At 49.1% G+C, this 17,177-nt stretch overlaps 1 protein-coding gene across 7 annotated transcripts in view; it reads right to left on the bottom strand.

Annotated features, from left to right (window-relative positions):
* Positions 1–17,177, bottom strand: part of MGMT (O-6-methylguanine-DNA methyltransferase) — a 292,476-nt gene that overhangs the window by 38,223 nt on the left and 237,076 nt on the right. For all 7 annotated transcript variants that reach the window (XM_045361748.3, XM_065521612.2, XM_045361746.3 and 4 more), the window contains one exon: positions 11,093–11,241. In XM_045361748.3, coding sequence (XP_045217683.1) covers positions 11,093–11,241 — 149 coding nt within the window. The remainder of the gene's footprint in view (positions 1–11,092; positions 11,242–17,177) is intronic.

Genomic DNA, 17,177 nt, shown 5'->3' with positions numbered 1-17,177 from the left:
AGCCTGGGAAGGTGATATGGCTGAGCAGGCACACAGACTGGCTCTAGACATCTCAGAAAGGGGACACGCCTGAGTGGACAAATGAACTAGCTCTAGACAGCCCAGGAAGGTGACATGCCTGAGCAGAAGGTGACACACCTGAGCGGGCACACAGACTGGCTCTAGACAGCCCGGGAAGGTGACACTCACCAGAAGAGGGCAAAGGAAGGGCAGGAGGTGTGTCCAGCTTCATCCCTCAGATCCTGGAAGACCTGTGCTGTGCCCACCTCGAGGTGCGAACGTGAGGGGGTAAGTGACTGGGAGCCATAGCCGCTCAGAGACACTCACTCTTGGGTCAGCTGTGCCAGCCTGGAGTGAAGAATCACCCTTTGAAATGGAGGGCAAGCAGGGCCAAAGCCCGACCCCACTTGCCCAGTGCGGGGATCGGGAGCAGCCGCCACTGCCCGCACTCAGCAGTGCCATCGTCTAGCCCCCTTGGCTTTGGTTTTCCTAACCATACAATCAGACAGAGCTGCTGGATTGTACAGGGCTCCGACGCAAGGAGACACCTAGCCCGAAGCGCCACTTGCCTTCGCAGGCTGTCACTTCCAGGTCGAAGCCTAAAGCTCCCTGTGCACATTCAGCAGATGGAGCAGAAGAGATGAGCTTTGTCTTGTAGCTCTGGTCGTGTAAATCATATTCATCTTCTAGGGGACTAGAAGTCCTGGCCTTAAAACCAAGACATTATCTCAGAGGCCAAACCAAAGTCAAGCGTCCCCGCGTTGGGGTCGTGCCGTGGTCAGCTGGCTAACACAGCAAGAGCTCTGTGTGTCTCTCACAGCACATGGGTTGACATAGAAACATCCTGGGGGCAAGGCCAGATTCCATTTCCAGAATCACCAAGGCCAGCCCTGCAGACCAGAGCAAGGTAGGAGCTGTGGGCACTGTCAACCCTAACCCTGGTAAGACCAGCTTTTTAAATACACATTGGGCCATGAATAATATTTAAATGCACTGCTTTAATACAAATAACCACCACCCCTCAATGTAATTTTCAAAAAGAATCCTGTTTTCTAGAAAAGGAAACAGGCATTACTGCTGCTCACTGTCCCCAGAGGAGAGTCAGGGTCCCCAGCCAGGTGTGCGGCACGGAGGGACCATGGCTGGCCAGCCATGTATGGGTCTAAGATGCAGACTGTACCGTACATCAAAAGGTGTTAATGGTTTCAATATTTATCTGCTGCAGGGAAGCACTCTAAAAAGAAGACAGAAAAAAAAAAATTCTGCTAATGGCTGTGTCTTTGCCATTAAAATGAAAAGCTTAATGCATCTTATAATCAGAGGACAATTTGCAAATCATTAAGAGAAATGTAAAATTCCATTAAAATACAAATCAAGAGACTCTCCCTGGACTAATAATCTTTTTGATATTATTTTGCATTTCACTATTTCTGTTCCAATACCCAGGTCCCACAAATGATCAGCTACTGAACACGCTATTTACCACAGCCTACTTCTTTAACGAGAGACTGGGAGAAGGATGATCTGCTATTCAGAGCAGGTACTAATGAAGAATTCCATATATTCTGAAATTTAATTAAAACCCCAAAGATTTCAAATTAGATGCAATTTGAAATGCCTGGGGCAGAAATACATGCACTTCCGTGGCAAGGGTATCACACTGAAAGTTGATACCGTAATTGGTCTTGATGTATTTTTGTGTTGCCGGGCTGAAGCACAGAACTCATAACCATATAAAAATTCTCTGTAGATTACCTGCTCATTGAAAATGCCATCACTCAGGTAGTCCTCTACTAAATTACCATGCTACTAAAATGCACAAAGTGATTCGGAGAGTGGAGCGGCACAGCTGGCCGACGCTGCCAATGAGTTATGCATGCGTCAACGCAGCCTTTTTTCTTAGTAAAATATGCTCAGTTGAATATTAAAATATAATTGGCATTCAACCTAAGTAGCTTAAACCATTTTGTTATCTTCTTTTAAACCGATTTGGCTCCTCCACAGTTATTTTCAAGGATGCGATTCACAAACTAATGATACCATCATATTCAGCTAGATTTGTGCTGTTTTACATTTGTCATAAATAGGTACAGTTTCTACAGCCTTCTAGGGAGAGCCTTTAATATTAGCTGCTCTTGAACATCAAAGGCCCAATTCTTGGGAAAAGCAGGGGGATGTGCCATTTCTGTTGGTTCTTGCATATTTTATTCTGAAAAGAGGAAGAGACGCGAATTTTCTATGAAAAGTATATGTCTTGGGCAAGCTGTAAGTCCTGACGTGTCTCTTGAGCTCAGTTGCTAGGTCTTACTAAAACCATCTAAGTAACGAAGGGCTGAAGAGAAAATCAGGTTGCTTGGCAGGCGGGGGATCACGGAGCCCAGTGCATTTTTTTAAAAAGCAGACAGTGTGGGCACACACACCCACACGTGGAAGACTATGGCCAAGTCCCCTTTCTTACACAATATGTGTTTGTGCAACAATTAACAACAGTACTCGAGAAAAAAGAAGTAGCTGTCATAGTAACAGCTACGCTGTGCATCTTTATGCTGGCAGAGAGGGTGGGTTCTCCAGAGCGCTGTTTCCTGGACGTTGCCAATACTTAACCTGAATATTTGGAAGGGCAGAGAAAGCCTGATCCAAACTTAACTGAGTCAAGTGTTTAAGAGCTTTCAAAAAAGGACTTTCTTTTCCTCGATTTCGTTCTTCAATTTACTTCTTTGGGAGTAACTTCTTGTATGGAATTAAAACGTGCTATGGAGCTGGAGACGTCCCAGCTGAGCCTCCAGGAAGTCTGCTCTGCCTTGAGGATGTTCCCATCTCCACGCGGCCTCGGAAGCGACAGCGACGGCCGCATACCTCCAACAGGAGAAAGGAGTTCCCTCTATGTAAATATTTGCTTTTTCCATTCTGACACCAGAAACAACATCTAAAGAGGGACAGAGACTCATGAATCTTACATTCCGAGTCAGCCTGAACATAAGGATTGCAGGCAAAAACCATATGTGTGAAAGCATTTACCTTAAATCATGGTTCTTACACTTTTGGCTCCTGCAATAGTTTTTTGGCATTATCACTATTAATTTTATACTGATATTTACATATTTAACATATTGATAATGTAGTCCAATTCTATGTACACGTTATTAAAATATAATTTTCTCTATAACCACAGGTAGTGGAGACAATTCTACTTATTATTGCTAGAATTATTTCAAATGCACTAACATTACCTGTAAAATATGAATGTACATTTTATGATGACAAAAGATATGAAGTAAACATTCTCTTTTGGAGTAGCACAAGTCCAGCTAATGACTACAGTGGAAACAGAAATTTAGAAACATATTTAAGTGAAAAGTGTGTTTTTTACTTTAAAACAGAGAGAAAATTCCTATTTTTCAAAGCCTATTTAAAATGCAAGTTTATTGAAGGAAGCAATGATGCAATTTACATTTCCTCATAGGCAGAAACCTGGTTACTTCTACTTTTTGAGGAGTCCATTCAAGGCCAACGCCAGGACACTGTGGACAATCCTTCTAAAGGCATTCACATAATTACGGTGACTTAATTTTTAATAGAAGCCATCACTGATTTACTGTTTCATTACTTCACCAGAGTTAAGTTATATTTTAATGCAAATATTTTCCCATAAAAGCAGCATTCATAATAATTTTAAATATTACAAGTCCTGCTTATTGTAGTAGAGACCCTAGTTACGTCCAACAAGGTGTGAAAGTGGCTGACTCTCAAACAGTCCTTTTGGTTTCCTCTCAGGCTTGGTAAATTGCTCTGTGTGAGGGCTGCTTCCTTTCCTCCAACTCATGGAAACCTCAGGGAACTAAGGACTCAAACACCTCCTACGTTCAGGATGAAACTCTCACCTAACTATGCTTCTCCTACAGACACTGTGGGATCGCTGATGAGTCAGAGGGCTCTGCACAGGGACACCATCAATTTCCTGGGATTCAGCAGGCCATGGTTCTGTTCCAGCCACTGCCAGTGGACCAGGAGCTGAGCTCCCCTTTCCTAGGAGAGGGGCAGGCATTTCCTCAACAGCAAAACATTCCTTCAATGGGCACCGCTTTTAAGTCTCCAACAAAAATAGCTATTAAATTAGGAATGTTAGACTTAGTAGAGGGTAAAGCACACAGCAAAAGCATTCATAAGAGCTACCTCCATTTTGATAAATTCCTTTAGAACAGTAATTCTCAGAAACAGGGTATGTGTATGTGTGTGCCTATGCTAAGGTTTTAGTGTATCTTGAGGAGAGATAAGAAGAATAAATTTTTTTTTTTTTTTTTTTTTTGAGATGGAGTCTCGCTCTGTCTCCCAGGCTGGAGTGCAGTGGTGCGATCTCCATTCACTGCAAGTTCCGCCTCCCAGGTTCACGCCATTCTCCTGCCTCAGCCTCCCATGTAGCTGGGACTACAGGCGCCCGCCACCACGCCTGGCTAATTTTTGTATTTTTAGTAGCGATGGGGTTTCACCGTGTTAGCCAGGTTGTCTCGATCTCCTGAACTTGTGATTTGCCCACCTCGGCCTCCCAAAGTGCAGGGATTACAGGCGTGAGCCTCTGCGCCCGGCCAGAAGTATAAAAATTTGTAGGTAGAATATTACAAATGAAATTTCTAGAGGATTCTGATAAACACTCCCCCAACCCCACTGAATGAACTGAGATTTAAGAGTAACTTGAAAAAGGGATGTGCTTGAATGAATCATCGTTGAAACTTTAAAAATTCTCTCCTAGCCCAAGATGTTGTTCATAAGATAAAGAGCAAGAAAGCACTCATGACAATTGCTAGGTAGGAAACTGCATAATAAAATATGAAACAACGAGCTAATACACAATCTGAACTTCAGGTTCTTTGGTCTACGAAATTCACCAATATGCCAGAGTGTAGCTGGTCAGGCAAGCTCAGGAGCTGAGAGTGACGTGTTCCGCCGTTACTGGGCTGGCCTGGCCAAGCAGTCCACGGGGCCAGCCCATGCAGGCAGAGCCCAGGGAAACCAGGAGAGCTCGGGGTGCCTAGGGACTCTGCGGACATGCCCTGCTGAAATGAGACTTTTGGATGCTGGGGCTGTGAGCCCCCAACCTGGAGCAGCCCTCAACAGCATTCTGGATTATCTGACATTCTTGTTCCGCTGAGGGGCTGGAGGTGATGCAGGTATTCAAATAAGCCAGAACGGGTGACGGGAGCTCACTCACTGGGAAGGGAATCGCATCAATGGGGATGTCTTGTAAAAGCCAGGCCGTGCGCTGGCAGATGAGACCCTGGGAACTAGTGGCATGCACCTCCAGACAGCTCTGAAAGGGAAGATACCAGCGGGGATCTGGTCTTCTGGACCCACAGGGGATGGGTTCTTTGGGGCAGGGCTGGTATAAGTAAGTGTCCCCAGCGCAGAAGGCCCCTCACCACCTCCATCCCTGCCAGCGCTCACTCTACCCTTGTTTCGCACACATCCTGCACTTTCAGTGATCCCTGCCCTATTTTTGCTTTTAAACATTCCAGCTTCTCTTTGTATCAAGTTTCTGAACCACAGAAATGCACTGGGCTTTCCTCTCCGTGGTAGAAGTGATGAGTCCTGGTGGTGGTCCCTGGTACTCATTCCAGACATCGGACAATCCTACTGGCCACCTGGAAATCCGTGGGCCTGCCATCCACTCTCAGCTGTGGATCGGTTCTTCTCTTCATATTTCCTGGTGAAGGTTCCAGAAGGCCACAGATCTTGATTTCCACATTTGCTGTCCAGGAAAGGAGCCTAGCAGCTCTAAGGCCGAAAGAATTACATTTTCACCAGCTGTTTTTTCCACTTAAGTGCAGTGTTGTTAGCTTGTTCTAATCAATAAACGGGCACCGGAAGAAGGTTTACAAACCCTCCAGCTCCACCAGGTAATATCTCAGCAAGGTCAACAATATTTATGAGCCCTTGTTTAAAATCAAGGGGAACAGCGGTGGCCGCCCGGAGGTGGCTGCAAATGCATCTCCTATTTTAGCTATTCTCTTCTCTTTCGATTGGTAATATTTTTAAGTTCAGGGAAAATATCGGTACAAAGTGCTGAAAGGAGAAGGCCTGTGTGCTGTCGTGATCTACGTGGAAGCCACGAGAGACATCCCCTCTTGGCTGCAGCGCCTCTGCGGAAAAACTCAGGCTGGATCACGACCTATGAGGTACATTTTAAGAACACCCAAACGGGCCCTAGGACCTTTGGGTGAGGAGGGCTGAAGTGCCCCTTTCCAGGGAAGGCCGCTTGCTTGGGTGCCCGTCAGGGATGTGCTCTTTCCTGGATGTGAGAAGGCAGCAGAATGGGGTTGTGGGGGCTGGATGAGCCTTTGCTTGGCTCTTCAAGAAGGATTTCTAATCTTAAAGGGCTGGCTCCGGTGAGGACCCAAATAATGATGCTATTCTCTTCTCCTCTCCTCCCTTGTCATCCTCTCCTGGGACGTGCACCTTCCAGGACCCACGTGGTCCCCACTGGAAGCACCAGCAAAGAGGGCCCGTCTTCCAGGACACGGTGGGAACCTCAATGAATTCACCCGGAAGGGCCTTTCCCTTAACTCTGGGGCAGGGCTTTTGTTAGAGGCCCTTTTGAAATGAGGAATTCGATGGAGACACAAAAATACAAAATATGAATCCTTTCTGAGGCTCTGTAATACAAGTTACAAAAACTTAACTTCTACCAGCAGGTGTTAAAAAACGGAGATTTTGCTGCTGTCATGCAACTGGATTTCATAGCTATAAGCCAACAGCTGTGACGAAGGAATTATTAAAGTGTTAAATATTTCATTTAAAAGGGAACATTGCAGTCACTTTACAAAGAAAACTCAGAACTCGTCTGTTGAACGCCTTCATCTGTGAGAAGGCTGGGGTCCCAGTTGGGCCTCCCACAGTGTTGCGTGGGCAGCCCCAAGGCTTGGTCCCGCCTTGGCAGGAGCAGAAAGGCCCTGGCCTCGGGCCCTCCCTCAGCAGCCTGGGGTCAGCGACACCTGCCGGCAGGGTCTCCATGGGTGGGAGGGCTCAGGGACCTGAGGATGTGCCCAGATGGGTTCCGTATCTGAAAGTCCATCCTCGCCTTCCACAGCTCTGCTTTTCTTGAACTCATTGTAAAAAGCTGCTTTTGGCAAACTAGGGTAGAAAGGATTTCTTGTAACTGCGTTGCCCACTGACCTCTACGGCTTCTCCAGGAGGCGTATTATATAAACAAGCTAAACGTTTTCATAAATAAACACTAAGAAATCAGGAGGTGTTCAGAGAGAAGTTTAAATGATATTTCATTATAAAAGAAAAAAGTAAAAATGTATTTCGAAAATAATGGCTTCATTAAATAAGTATTTCTTGAGGAAAAATGAATGAGAAATAAATACAAAGCTGACCCTGTGAGAGGCTTACGGGGAAAAATGACCTCCTTAAAAAGCTACGCTGTGCAACGAAACGCTGGGTCTCGGTCACACAGTAGCTAGAAAATGGATTTTGTTGACACTTTAAAAAAACCAGAATAGCAAACCCAAAAAGCCAAAAAACCCAAAACCAAGAAAACTTTGACGAATTTTATTTTAGGAAATGACCTGACTAAAACAACACTTGAACCAGAAATGAGGATACGCTTCACTGGACAGCTCAGGTTTCTTCTTAATCCCTCCAGCAGCACAATGAGGCTTCCTTCCAGGGCCTCAGCGCCCTCCCGCTGGGAAACCCCACCTGTCCCGGCCTCACAATGAGGCCGCCCCGGAGACCTCCGGACACTGGGTGGGGAAAGGCAGCTTCACTGTCCCCAGGCAGAAACACCCCAACAGCGACCTAGTTACTAACCTGTCTTTGGAAATTCCCCAAGATAAGAAGTTGAACCGTCTGAGATTTCTAGGATTTGGTAAGTTTTAACTTCAAAAACAGCAATTTCGTATGGTTCAACGTAATGCATATTTTTGTGGTTAGCCTTAAAAAGCAAATCAAGAACAGCATGTTCATTCCAGAGAGGAGTCCTGGAAGGCGAAGTGGTGCTGCGAAGAGGTGGCGTGCAGGAGAGGCTCTTTCCGTGGCAGGACGGGCCTGAGGAAGGGATGAAGGCTGGAACTGTGCGGTCAGAAGTGTTACCAGCCAGGCCTTCAGAAAGAAAGGGTCAATGTGCTGGAACTCAAGGATGAGCTCAAATACAATCACGTTTTTAAAAATGTTGACGTAGATAAACCAGGCTGAAATAGATAAACCTGGTCTCAATCTCAGAAGGGAGAATATGGTGAAAAATGATATGCAGAAGTATGTTAAACATATACAAAAATTAAAATGTACAGAAAAGGGAACTGGTCAAGGAAACATTCATTCCATGTTACAATGGACCCATTCCTCTCAGTCTGCAAAGCAGGTTGATTTCTGTTACTCCACAGCTTCCAGGGGGCTCTGAGATGCCAAAAGACTTTTCCTCTAAAAGACCTACTCCCCTCACTGTTGATTTCACTGACGTTACGAGATACAAACTGGACAGAGAGCAAACCAAACTCATGCCAGACAGAAAGGGGCGTACCCACATCTGGGAGAACCAATTAACTCCCTGTTAGCAACCATCCACCATCCACCTCCCCTTCTTCAAACAGTAAAATCCGTACACCTGGCCCCTGTCCAGGAGTAAACGATTGAGCTAAATGTTAAAAACCTGGCTTGCACGTGCTGTGGTGGGGAATCCCAGCCCCCATAGCAACCACTAACCATCTGCAGGCAGGCCTGGCCCAGGGGACTCCAGCCCCACCCTCGAGAGAAGGCCCTGAGCTCAGCACCCTGAGTCTGCAGCCAGCCTCAGAGTTCCTCGAGTACCAAGAGAGAAGGACGTGAGAGGCTGTCACACTCCCACCCCAAAACTTTGCCGGAGTGCACCTCATCCCAGCTAGAGGTATCCACCCACACTGTAGGGCTTTCCAAGAGGGGCAGGGCCATGAGGGGGCCAGACAGCCTTTACCAGTATACCAGTGGCTACTTTAAGGTCTTCCTGGTCACCAAGAGCTATCATGACCTGCCAGCCCAGGAAGCAGCCTGGCCTGGCGTGGGCCGAAAGTCAGGGAGGCAAGGGTAGGTGTGGCCGATCCCAACTCTGCTTAAGCACTAGGGACTTGACTGAGGAGCCCCAGGGACCCGCCTGCCGTTGTCGGCTCTAGGAGCAGCAAATACTGCCATGGGCAGAAATGACGGGGGGAAAGCCTCAGCGGGGGTTCAGCGCTTGCAGGGGTGGTTTGGAGAGTGTCTGATTATTTCTATGCCTCCCTCCTTGCTGGCCACCCCCGTCCCGGAGTTCCTGTCAGCAGCTGCAGAGGCCTCCTCCGCTTCTTCCCGGCCTGCCCCGGCGCACATCACTCTCTGGACCCTGGTGAGACCAGGCCAGCAGGGTCTAGCTCCATGGCCGGGACCACCATATGACTTGGAGAAAACTAACAATTTTCATGGAACTTTTGCCTCTACGTTTTTCATAAAGTTGCACAATAAACCTTAGGTAAACTTCAGGGGTTTGCAGGCTCGTCCTCCCAGCCTCCATACGATTATGCGGATACCTCCTGCCCTGGTTTTATAAGAGAACTTTTCTGTCCTGAGACCTTACATTTCAGCTCACATATTTGACAGGCTTAAGGAGAAAAAAAGCGTCCTGGGCAGCTCTGAACCCCCAAACAGAGATCGCACAGAGAAGAGTTCACCACTCTAAGATCCCCAAGCCCCAACTTTACTAAACAAAACCAATCTCTGACTTCCTTGGGCCATGCAGCAACATCCTGCCCTGTGCCCAGCTTGTCAGGGGTACAGCAAGCAAGGTCCCCCACACCGTCTGCTTGGCTCACTGGCTTGTGGTGCTGGGGAGAGGTGGGTCCGTAGCTGGCGGCAGCCCAGGAGGCTTTGGTAGTGCCATTGTCCTGGCGGCGGCCCACTGGTGGGCAAAGATGATGAGAGGTTTCGTGGATGTTTGTGGTTCCATGTAAAGGCCCACTCACTCTAGCTTCCTGCCCGCCCATCCTAGAGATCCCCACTGAACCCTTCCGGAGATAGTTCTATATGATTCAGAGGACAGCAAGGTGCCTGGTCCATTACAGCTGCACAGTTTCAGTTCATTATGCACAAAACGTGCTCATGACTTCATCTGTTCGCCTGTCTGACTTCGTAAGTGAACTCAGGTACCAGCCCAACCTTCCGGGGTTTCTCTACCTGCTTCCCCTGAAAACACCTCTCCATTTTCAAGTCTGTGTTGTGCTGAGAAGCACCGCAGCAATTAGAATACTGTTAAGCTTACCCAGCAAACCCGATCTGAAATTCCAAATTGCTTTAAATTCACCACATGTAAAATTTCAAGGTAATCTTTCCCTTTAAGGATATATAAGTGTACAACTCCTTATATACATCATATATGAATATACATTCACTTATACAACAATGATTATGAAAAACTCACTATGCAACATAAATTTCTGGCATGTGTCTGGAATGATTTTAGTTGCTGTAATTAATTTCTGTATTGAGCAGAGCCAAACACAAGCTGTAAAAGAAATGTCTGGGAAATGTTTTAGGCTATCACAAGCCTTAAGCAGGCTATGTACAGGTAAGTTCTCAAGCTATCTCTTAAGAAAGAATATCTCTAACTCTGGTACGTTTGAGAAATTAAATGCAAAACTTATCCGAGAAGCTCCAACGCTGCTACCTGCTACGATGTAAGCGTCACAAACAGAGTGTATGGAAGTGGCTAAATGTCCACGCACAAGTTTCGTTTTCTGTGCTGTTGGCAAGCAGATAGTTGAAGTTCACAATAAGCTTATTGAAAAATTTACTGCCATTCAGATGTGTTCCTATTTAAACCTTTCAGCCAGCGAGAGTCAAGAGTCAATCTGCATGCATCATTTTTACTGCCTTTGCCAAGAATTATGCGACCCTGTGCCAAAACTAACACAAGCGTTGGAGTGGGTGGAGGCGGTGAACCCCTGTCCCTCCAGCTCGGCCAAACGCTGTCTCTGTTTAGCTGATGTAAAAATACCAAGCTGGTATACTCAATAAAATGAAGTGTGATGTCAGCGATCGTTAATAAGTCAAGCTCCCCAAAGGAACCACCGCAGATGGCTTAGTTACTGACCTTGCTGGAAAATGGGATGGTGAAGAGCCGGCACGGGGAGCTCTTCGACAGCCTCGGGCTGGTGGAAATAGGCATTCAGCCAGGCTGTGCACTGCATCAGGGGCTCCGGACCTCCGAGAACCTCAGCAGGGGCTGGGACCTCCATGGCACTGCAAAAGTGAGAACAGGGGCTTAGTAAACCTCTGGGCCCTGCCTCCACACATTGGAAAAGCAAAAACCTATTGCATCTAAACGGGCAAACACCTGCGGCTGCTTCACGGGCACGCGCGTCTCAACTAGCTGTGCAGCACAGAGGGGGACTGGTGAGGCAAGGACCCACTGAGGGTGGGTCCCACTCTCGACCTTCAAGCACCCACTCTCCACCTTGAGGCCTCCCAGGACGTGCGCTCTGAGTCTGCATCACAGCGCAAAGCAACCCAAGTGACAGTGTCCCTTTGTAAGACTTACAGACGGCATAGCTGCACCCAAGTCATCAAGCACTCACTATCGAAAAGTTTCCAGAAATATCAACACAGTCATTAGACTGCACCACACAGCCCACCCCACCCCAAGTCCAACAACGCAAGGCCACAACCACGCGTCCTGCCTCCTCCATAGCTGTGCTGTGTTCAGGGGAGTCCTCAGGGTTCACTTTCGGTCCCCTGATTCCCACGCTCCAGAGGGCCTAGTCTGTGTTTCCTTCGTCCAGCGAGTCTGTTCTCTCGGGAGCAGCCGTGTGCCTCACGTGCCTGCGTCTACTCGGTTCTTTCTCAAATCTTCCTGTTTTTTTTTTTTTTTTTTTTTTTTTTTTTTTATTTTGAGATGGAGTTTTGCTCGTTGCCAAGGCTGGAGTGCAATGGCTCAATCTCAGCTCACTGCAACCTCCACGTCCCGGGTTCAAGCGATTCTCCTGCCTCAGCCTCCCTAGTAGCTGGGATTACAGGCACCTGCCAAGCCGGCTAATTTTTTGCATTTTCAGTAGAGATGGGGTTTCTCCATGTTGGCGTCATCATCTTGGCCAGGCTGGTGTCGAACTCCCGACCTCAGGTGATCCACCCGCCTGGGCCTCCCAAACCGCTGGGATTAAAGGCGTGAGCTACCACGCGGCCTTCTTGGTTCTTTCTGGCCACTCTCCTCCCTTCGGTCTCCTGCAGTTTGAACCTGTACCTCTCAGAGTCGCTTCAGACTGTTTTGTGGCTGCCTCTGTTTGGGGTGTTCATTCTTCTGTGGCTTCGACCTGGTGGCCCCTAACGGAAAGGATTCTCCATCCCCAGCAGGGGTGGATGTTCCGGGGCTGTGTTCCACAGACTGAGGACACGGCCCTGAAGGGGAGGTCTCCCACTGCCACCTGGGGCTGTGGCGTGCATGACACAACCTATTGTGATTTCAAGTGCTGTGGAACCCCACTGGGAAGCCCCGGCACAGGGTCCGTTATCTTCAGGTGACTCCCTTCCTTCCTTCCCTGCTTCTCAAGGCCCCAGACAAACGGCACGCTTCCCCGGGACTTCCCAGGCTTGGAGCGCGGGAGTTTTCTAGTTTCCTTTCACAGACAGTGCTGCTCCTCAGGCTTCTGTGAAAAGGTGGGGAGCATCACTGCACTGTGGAGGCTGCGGACGCACAGCTCCCACGGGCCCTTCACCCTTCCTTCCTGGGCTGCCTCGGGGGCTGTGCGCTGAGATCTACAAAATGGTTCTCCTTGACACATGCGTGCTGCTCTGGGAGGCTCCCAATGAAGGCTGCATTTGCCTGGACGTGCAGCCCAGCACAGGCGGCCAATGCAGCCAAGAGCACCATCCCGACTATCCACACAAGGGATGTGGACATGGCTGGGCATGGCTGGTCCATGGAGAGGAGGCAACAGAGCCAGCCCCGGAGCTGCAAACAACCGGCATTTCGCTTAGTATCACAGAATTGGAGGCTGTTTTAGAAAAGAAGATACAGTCACAACTTCTTAAAATACCTTCACACGAAGAGCTCAGATAATCTCTGGAGCAATTAGTTCTTGCTTTTCCTGTGAGGTAAAAACCAAGCTTGTACAAATCTGAATAAAGTCAAAAGTACATAATGAGGCAAGAGATAAAAGGAAGCCGAACACCTTCCTTATGGTTAAAAAGGTTTACTCTCTTATGCAGTTAAAGTGGAAATAAAGATAACCATAGCTTACACGTCTAGTTAAACAAACACAGCCTTTCGTGTATTGGGCTTGTGTTAAAGATGATACAAATTACTTTGGCTTAAAGTGTACTGTGGGCGGAAATACCCTGGCACTTCCATTCAGAAAAGAAACCAGGGCCTCAGCAGCAGGAACCTCTTTTGCATTCCATCTGGGATACTCACATTTTAACAAGAGACAATTAAAAGCGGAGAAGCTGGGATCTAAAGTTCCAGAGCTTCTGCCTGAGTAAGTGCCTGTGATGGCATTTCCACCTTCCCAGAAGACAGCAGACATGCCGAGGGGCACACACGGCCGTGGGCCTGCGTCTGCGACACCTACAGTGTGTGGTGACACCATGGCCAAGCCCACGGGGCGGCAGGGAGAAGCTACAGGGAGGCACAGGGCTGCACCTGTGTTGTTATTTTCGTGTGGAGTTGTGCTTTCCTTCCATTGCTGGGAGGAAGTTGGGGAAAGAGACCCAGTGAAGGGTGTGTCCAGGGTTACTTCGCTTTGAGGTCCTGCAGGTGCAGAAATGTGCATGTCATCTGACAGCAGGCGCAGTGATGGAAGACCTCGGGCCAGCCTCACACGCTGTCCTGTCCTGGAGGCTGGGTCTCTGGGCGGGAGTGGTTTGTGGGTGTAAAAGTCTCTGCCGAGATCCTTGGGTCTTTCTAAAAATGGACCTCTTCGGGTGAGACGCACATAGGGGTCCCCGTACACTGTTTTTCACAGTGGAACGGGAGGGTGGTCAGAGGTTTCCGAGCACGCAGATATTGACAACTTTAAGGAAGGAGCCAGAGAATGAAGGGAAAAAGAAGGAAGCTCACTAGGATGACCACAGACAACTGAGACCAGCAGTTGGGCCTGAGAACTAAGCCCAGCAGAGCTGGCTACAGTTCATGGCTGACCCCATGAACACTGCGGCCAGACAGAACAGGCCCTGGCCTTCTCTAAGCTGCCACCTTATCCAGACCCCTGCCCGAGGGAACTCACGCAGACAGGGCCCTCGTTCAGCCCAGTACCCTCAATACACAGGCTGAGGTCTCCACAGCCCAAGCCACTGCCTGGAAAGCCTTATCGGCCGCCATCACAAAGAGGCCCCGGGGAAACCGGGCTCACTCTGCAGGCAGAGAACTGGCTTGCCGAGCAGGGCAACCAAATGGCCTCTCTCAGAGTTCCCTTGGGGCATGGAAGTGCTGTCTTTTCACTGTCCCGATTTCCTTCCCACTTAAGTGAGGTCTGGCCATGGAAAGGAGAACTTCTGCTTGGCTTAAATATTATTCAATTTCAAAGACACATCTTCAATCATTTGATTCATGCTCCGCTCCTTGCTAACTGAATAAACAGGGTACTGATGATATCTAAGAAGAAAGATGGAGAAATATGTAATGTGCTTTGCTGTCCTGATCCCCGGGGAAGGCGGCAGAACAGAGGGGTGGAGGCAGCGTGCAGGGAGGGTTAGTCCCAGCTCCCTCCTGAGTGACAAAGAGCTGTCAACCACCACTGTCCAGACAGGAAGAGCAAGCGTGATGGGGCCCATGTACCCCGACCTTCAACTGGGGAAACAAGACCCCTGATCAAGCCACCTGGGCCTGGCACCTTCTGCAGCAAGAGCTCAGCCAACGTCTCCTGCAGGGTTTGAGGGATGGGACAGGAAGGGGATGAGGCGCTGGGGGAGGGTCTTTCCTCCTGCATTACCTCTGCTGACGTCGTGAGCTGGCGTCCGTGGTGGCACCTGGGGCTGCAGGATTTGGGCTCCCAAGAAAAGGTGCTCCCCCGGCGAGGATGGGGCGGAGCACAGGGGCTGCCATTTCAGTGGTGGGTGAGTTGCAGGGACCCCGGGGAAGACTGGGATGTGGGACTGGCTGGTAAAGCAAGCACCTCAAGGTCAGGGTTAGGCTCCAGAACTAGAGGGGTCTGGCCGGCCATCATACCCTGCAGATGGGGTCTCTCAGGGAAGCGAGGGTACGCTGTGGGAGAGGGGGCATTCTACCACAAGAGCTGGGAGCTTCTGTGCCTCCAGCAACTGCTCAGACTCCAGAGTGAGGATTCCCTCCTCAGCACCCCTGAGCAAAATGGGGTGCGCTCCAGCACTGCAAGGCTCTGCCCACGCGGGCGTCCTTCTCTCGTGCTGCTGAGGGAATTGAAATGTGAGCTGGCTTTCCTAGCATTTCCCACTCTTAAAAGGATATTTGAAGAATTTTTATAGTAGTAAAATTCATCTTAAATTGATTTTTTATGCTTGTGCTAAAGATCTCAACCTCTGATTTACTCTGTAGTTCTCTTTTTTAACTCTTTCTCTATTGGCATTAGGTAACTATTCATGGGTGAAATGTAATTAAACAGCTTTGATTCTGAAGCAAGGATTTATGATACTACATTTAAAATGAATGGCATTAAACACACACATAAAACCAGATTTTTAAAGCCATGACACAAATTTCCATTTCTACAGTAAAATGAAATTTATTCTCCTGCCCTGCCCTCTCCTCCATCCTGCCGCGCTCGGCCCTGGAAGAGCTGGGGGTGACGGCCTCTCTCATGGCGGCACTTATCACGGGGGAGTTCCTCGGGCTTCCCCGCTGGCGAACCCTGAAACGCCAATAATTACGGGCTCTGCAGCCCACGCGCATGGAAATCCCACGTCCCAGTCTTCCCCAGGGGACCTGCAACTCACCCACCACTGAAATGCCGGCCCTGTGGTCCGCCCCATCCTCGCCAGGGGAGCACCTTTGCTCAGGAGCCCAAATCCTGCAGCTCTGGGTGCTGCCACGGACTCCAGCTCAAGACGCCAGCTGGAGACTCTCATCTGGCACCTCAGCCCGTTTCTGTCCCATCCCTTGAACCCTGCAGGAGACAAGACCCTCTCCCAGCATGGGTGGGGAAACGCTCAGAGCACATCAGAGTCACGCCTCCCCCAGGCCTCTCCCAGGACATCATGTGTCACCCACAGAATAATCCCGAGGCACATATCATGACACTGGTGCCTTTCACTTTCTTGGACTTGGCATGAGAAGATGGTGGCTGGCGGGTGAAAAAGATGCACAGCTTTGCTGGGCATGTGTACACGGGACAACAGGGCGTCGGGCACCTTAACACAGCAAAGCCAGAGCCACGTGGGCCTGGCTCAAGGATTTCTTTAAGAAAAACACAACTGTTGGCAATGCCAGGGGTTCCTTAAAACCAAACCGGACGACACTGACCTGCCCTGGGTGGAAGCTCCCAGAGCCTCAGCAGACTGGAAGGCCCCGGTGATATTCTCCCGGAGCTGCCGCCTGTGGGAAGCTGCCCAAACCCATTCCCCTTCCCCGGCTTGGAAAAACAATGTCCCAGTGATGAACTGCCTTGCAGATTTGATTTAAATCTCCTTCCCTTCAAGCCAAACCAGGGCACAGAAAGGTGGTCAGAACGTTCCAGCACAAACTCATAACATATGGGCACAGGAGCTATTCCAGGGAAAAGTGTCCTCCCAGCTGCATGAAGCTTCCTTTCCAGACACTGATATTATCAAGAACATGAAGGAACAGCGGCAGTGGCCCACCTGAGGCACAGCGGAGCTGGGGGAGATGAGAGAAATGCAAGGCACACGGCCCCTGCTGGACACGGGCTTCCTTTGACCGTGTGGGAATCCCGCCTGGCCACAGACAAAGGGTAGAGGAAGCAAGTGCCCCAGGAGTCTTGATATCAGCCCAGCTCAGCGCGAGGAAAACAGAAAGAGTGTGTTCCTGGTACCACAGCTTCCAGCTCTGCCCAGTTCAGAGTGCTCAACGCTCTAAAACTCCACCAGCCAGCTGGGAGATTTGAGTATTCAGATTTTTGGGTGCCTTAAGATTCCACTGGCAGTAGAGAATCACTAAATGTCCATTTCTGAATGAATTCTACTCCCCAGAGACATTAACACGTGATGTATTTGGCTTGAATCCTATCTGATATAAGAAAATCGGCCAAGAG

Source organism: Macaca fascicularis, chromosome 9 (assembly GCF_037993035.2).
Source record: "Macaca fascicularis isolate 582-1 chromosome 9, T2T-MFA8v1.1".
Classification (NCBI taxonomy): Eukaryota; Metazoa; Chordata; class Mammalia; order Primates; family Cercopithecidae; genus Macaca; species Macaca fascicularis.
This window is presented reverse-complemented; position numbering and strand designations above follow the sequence as displayed.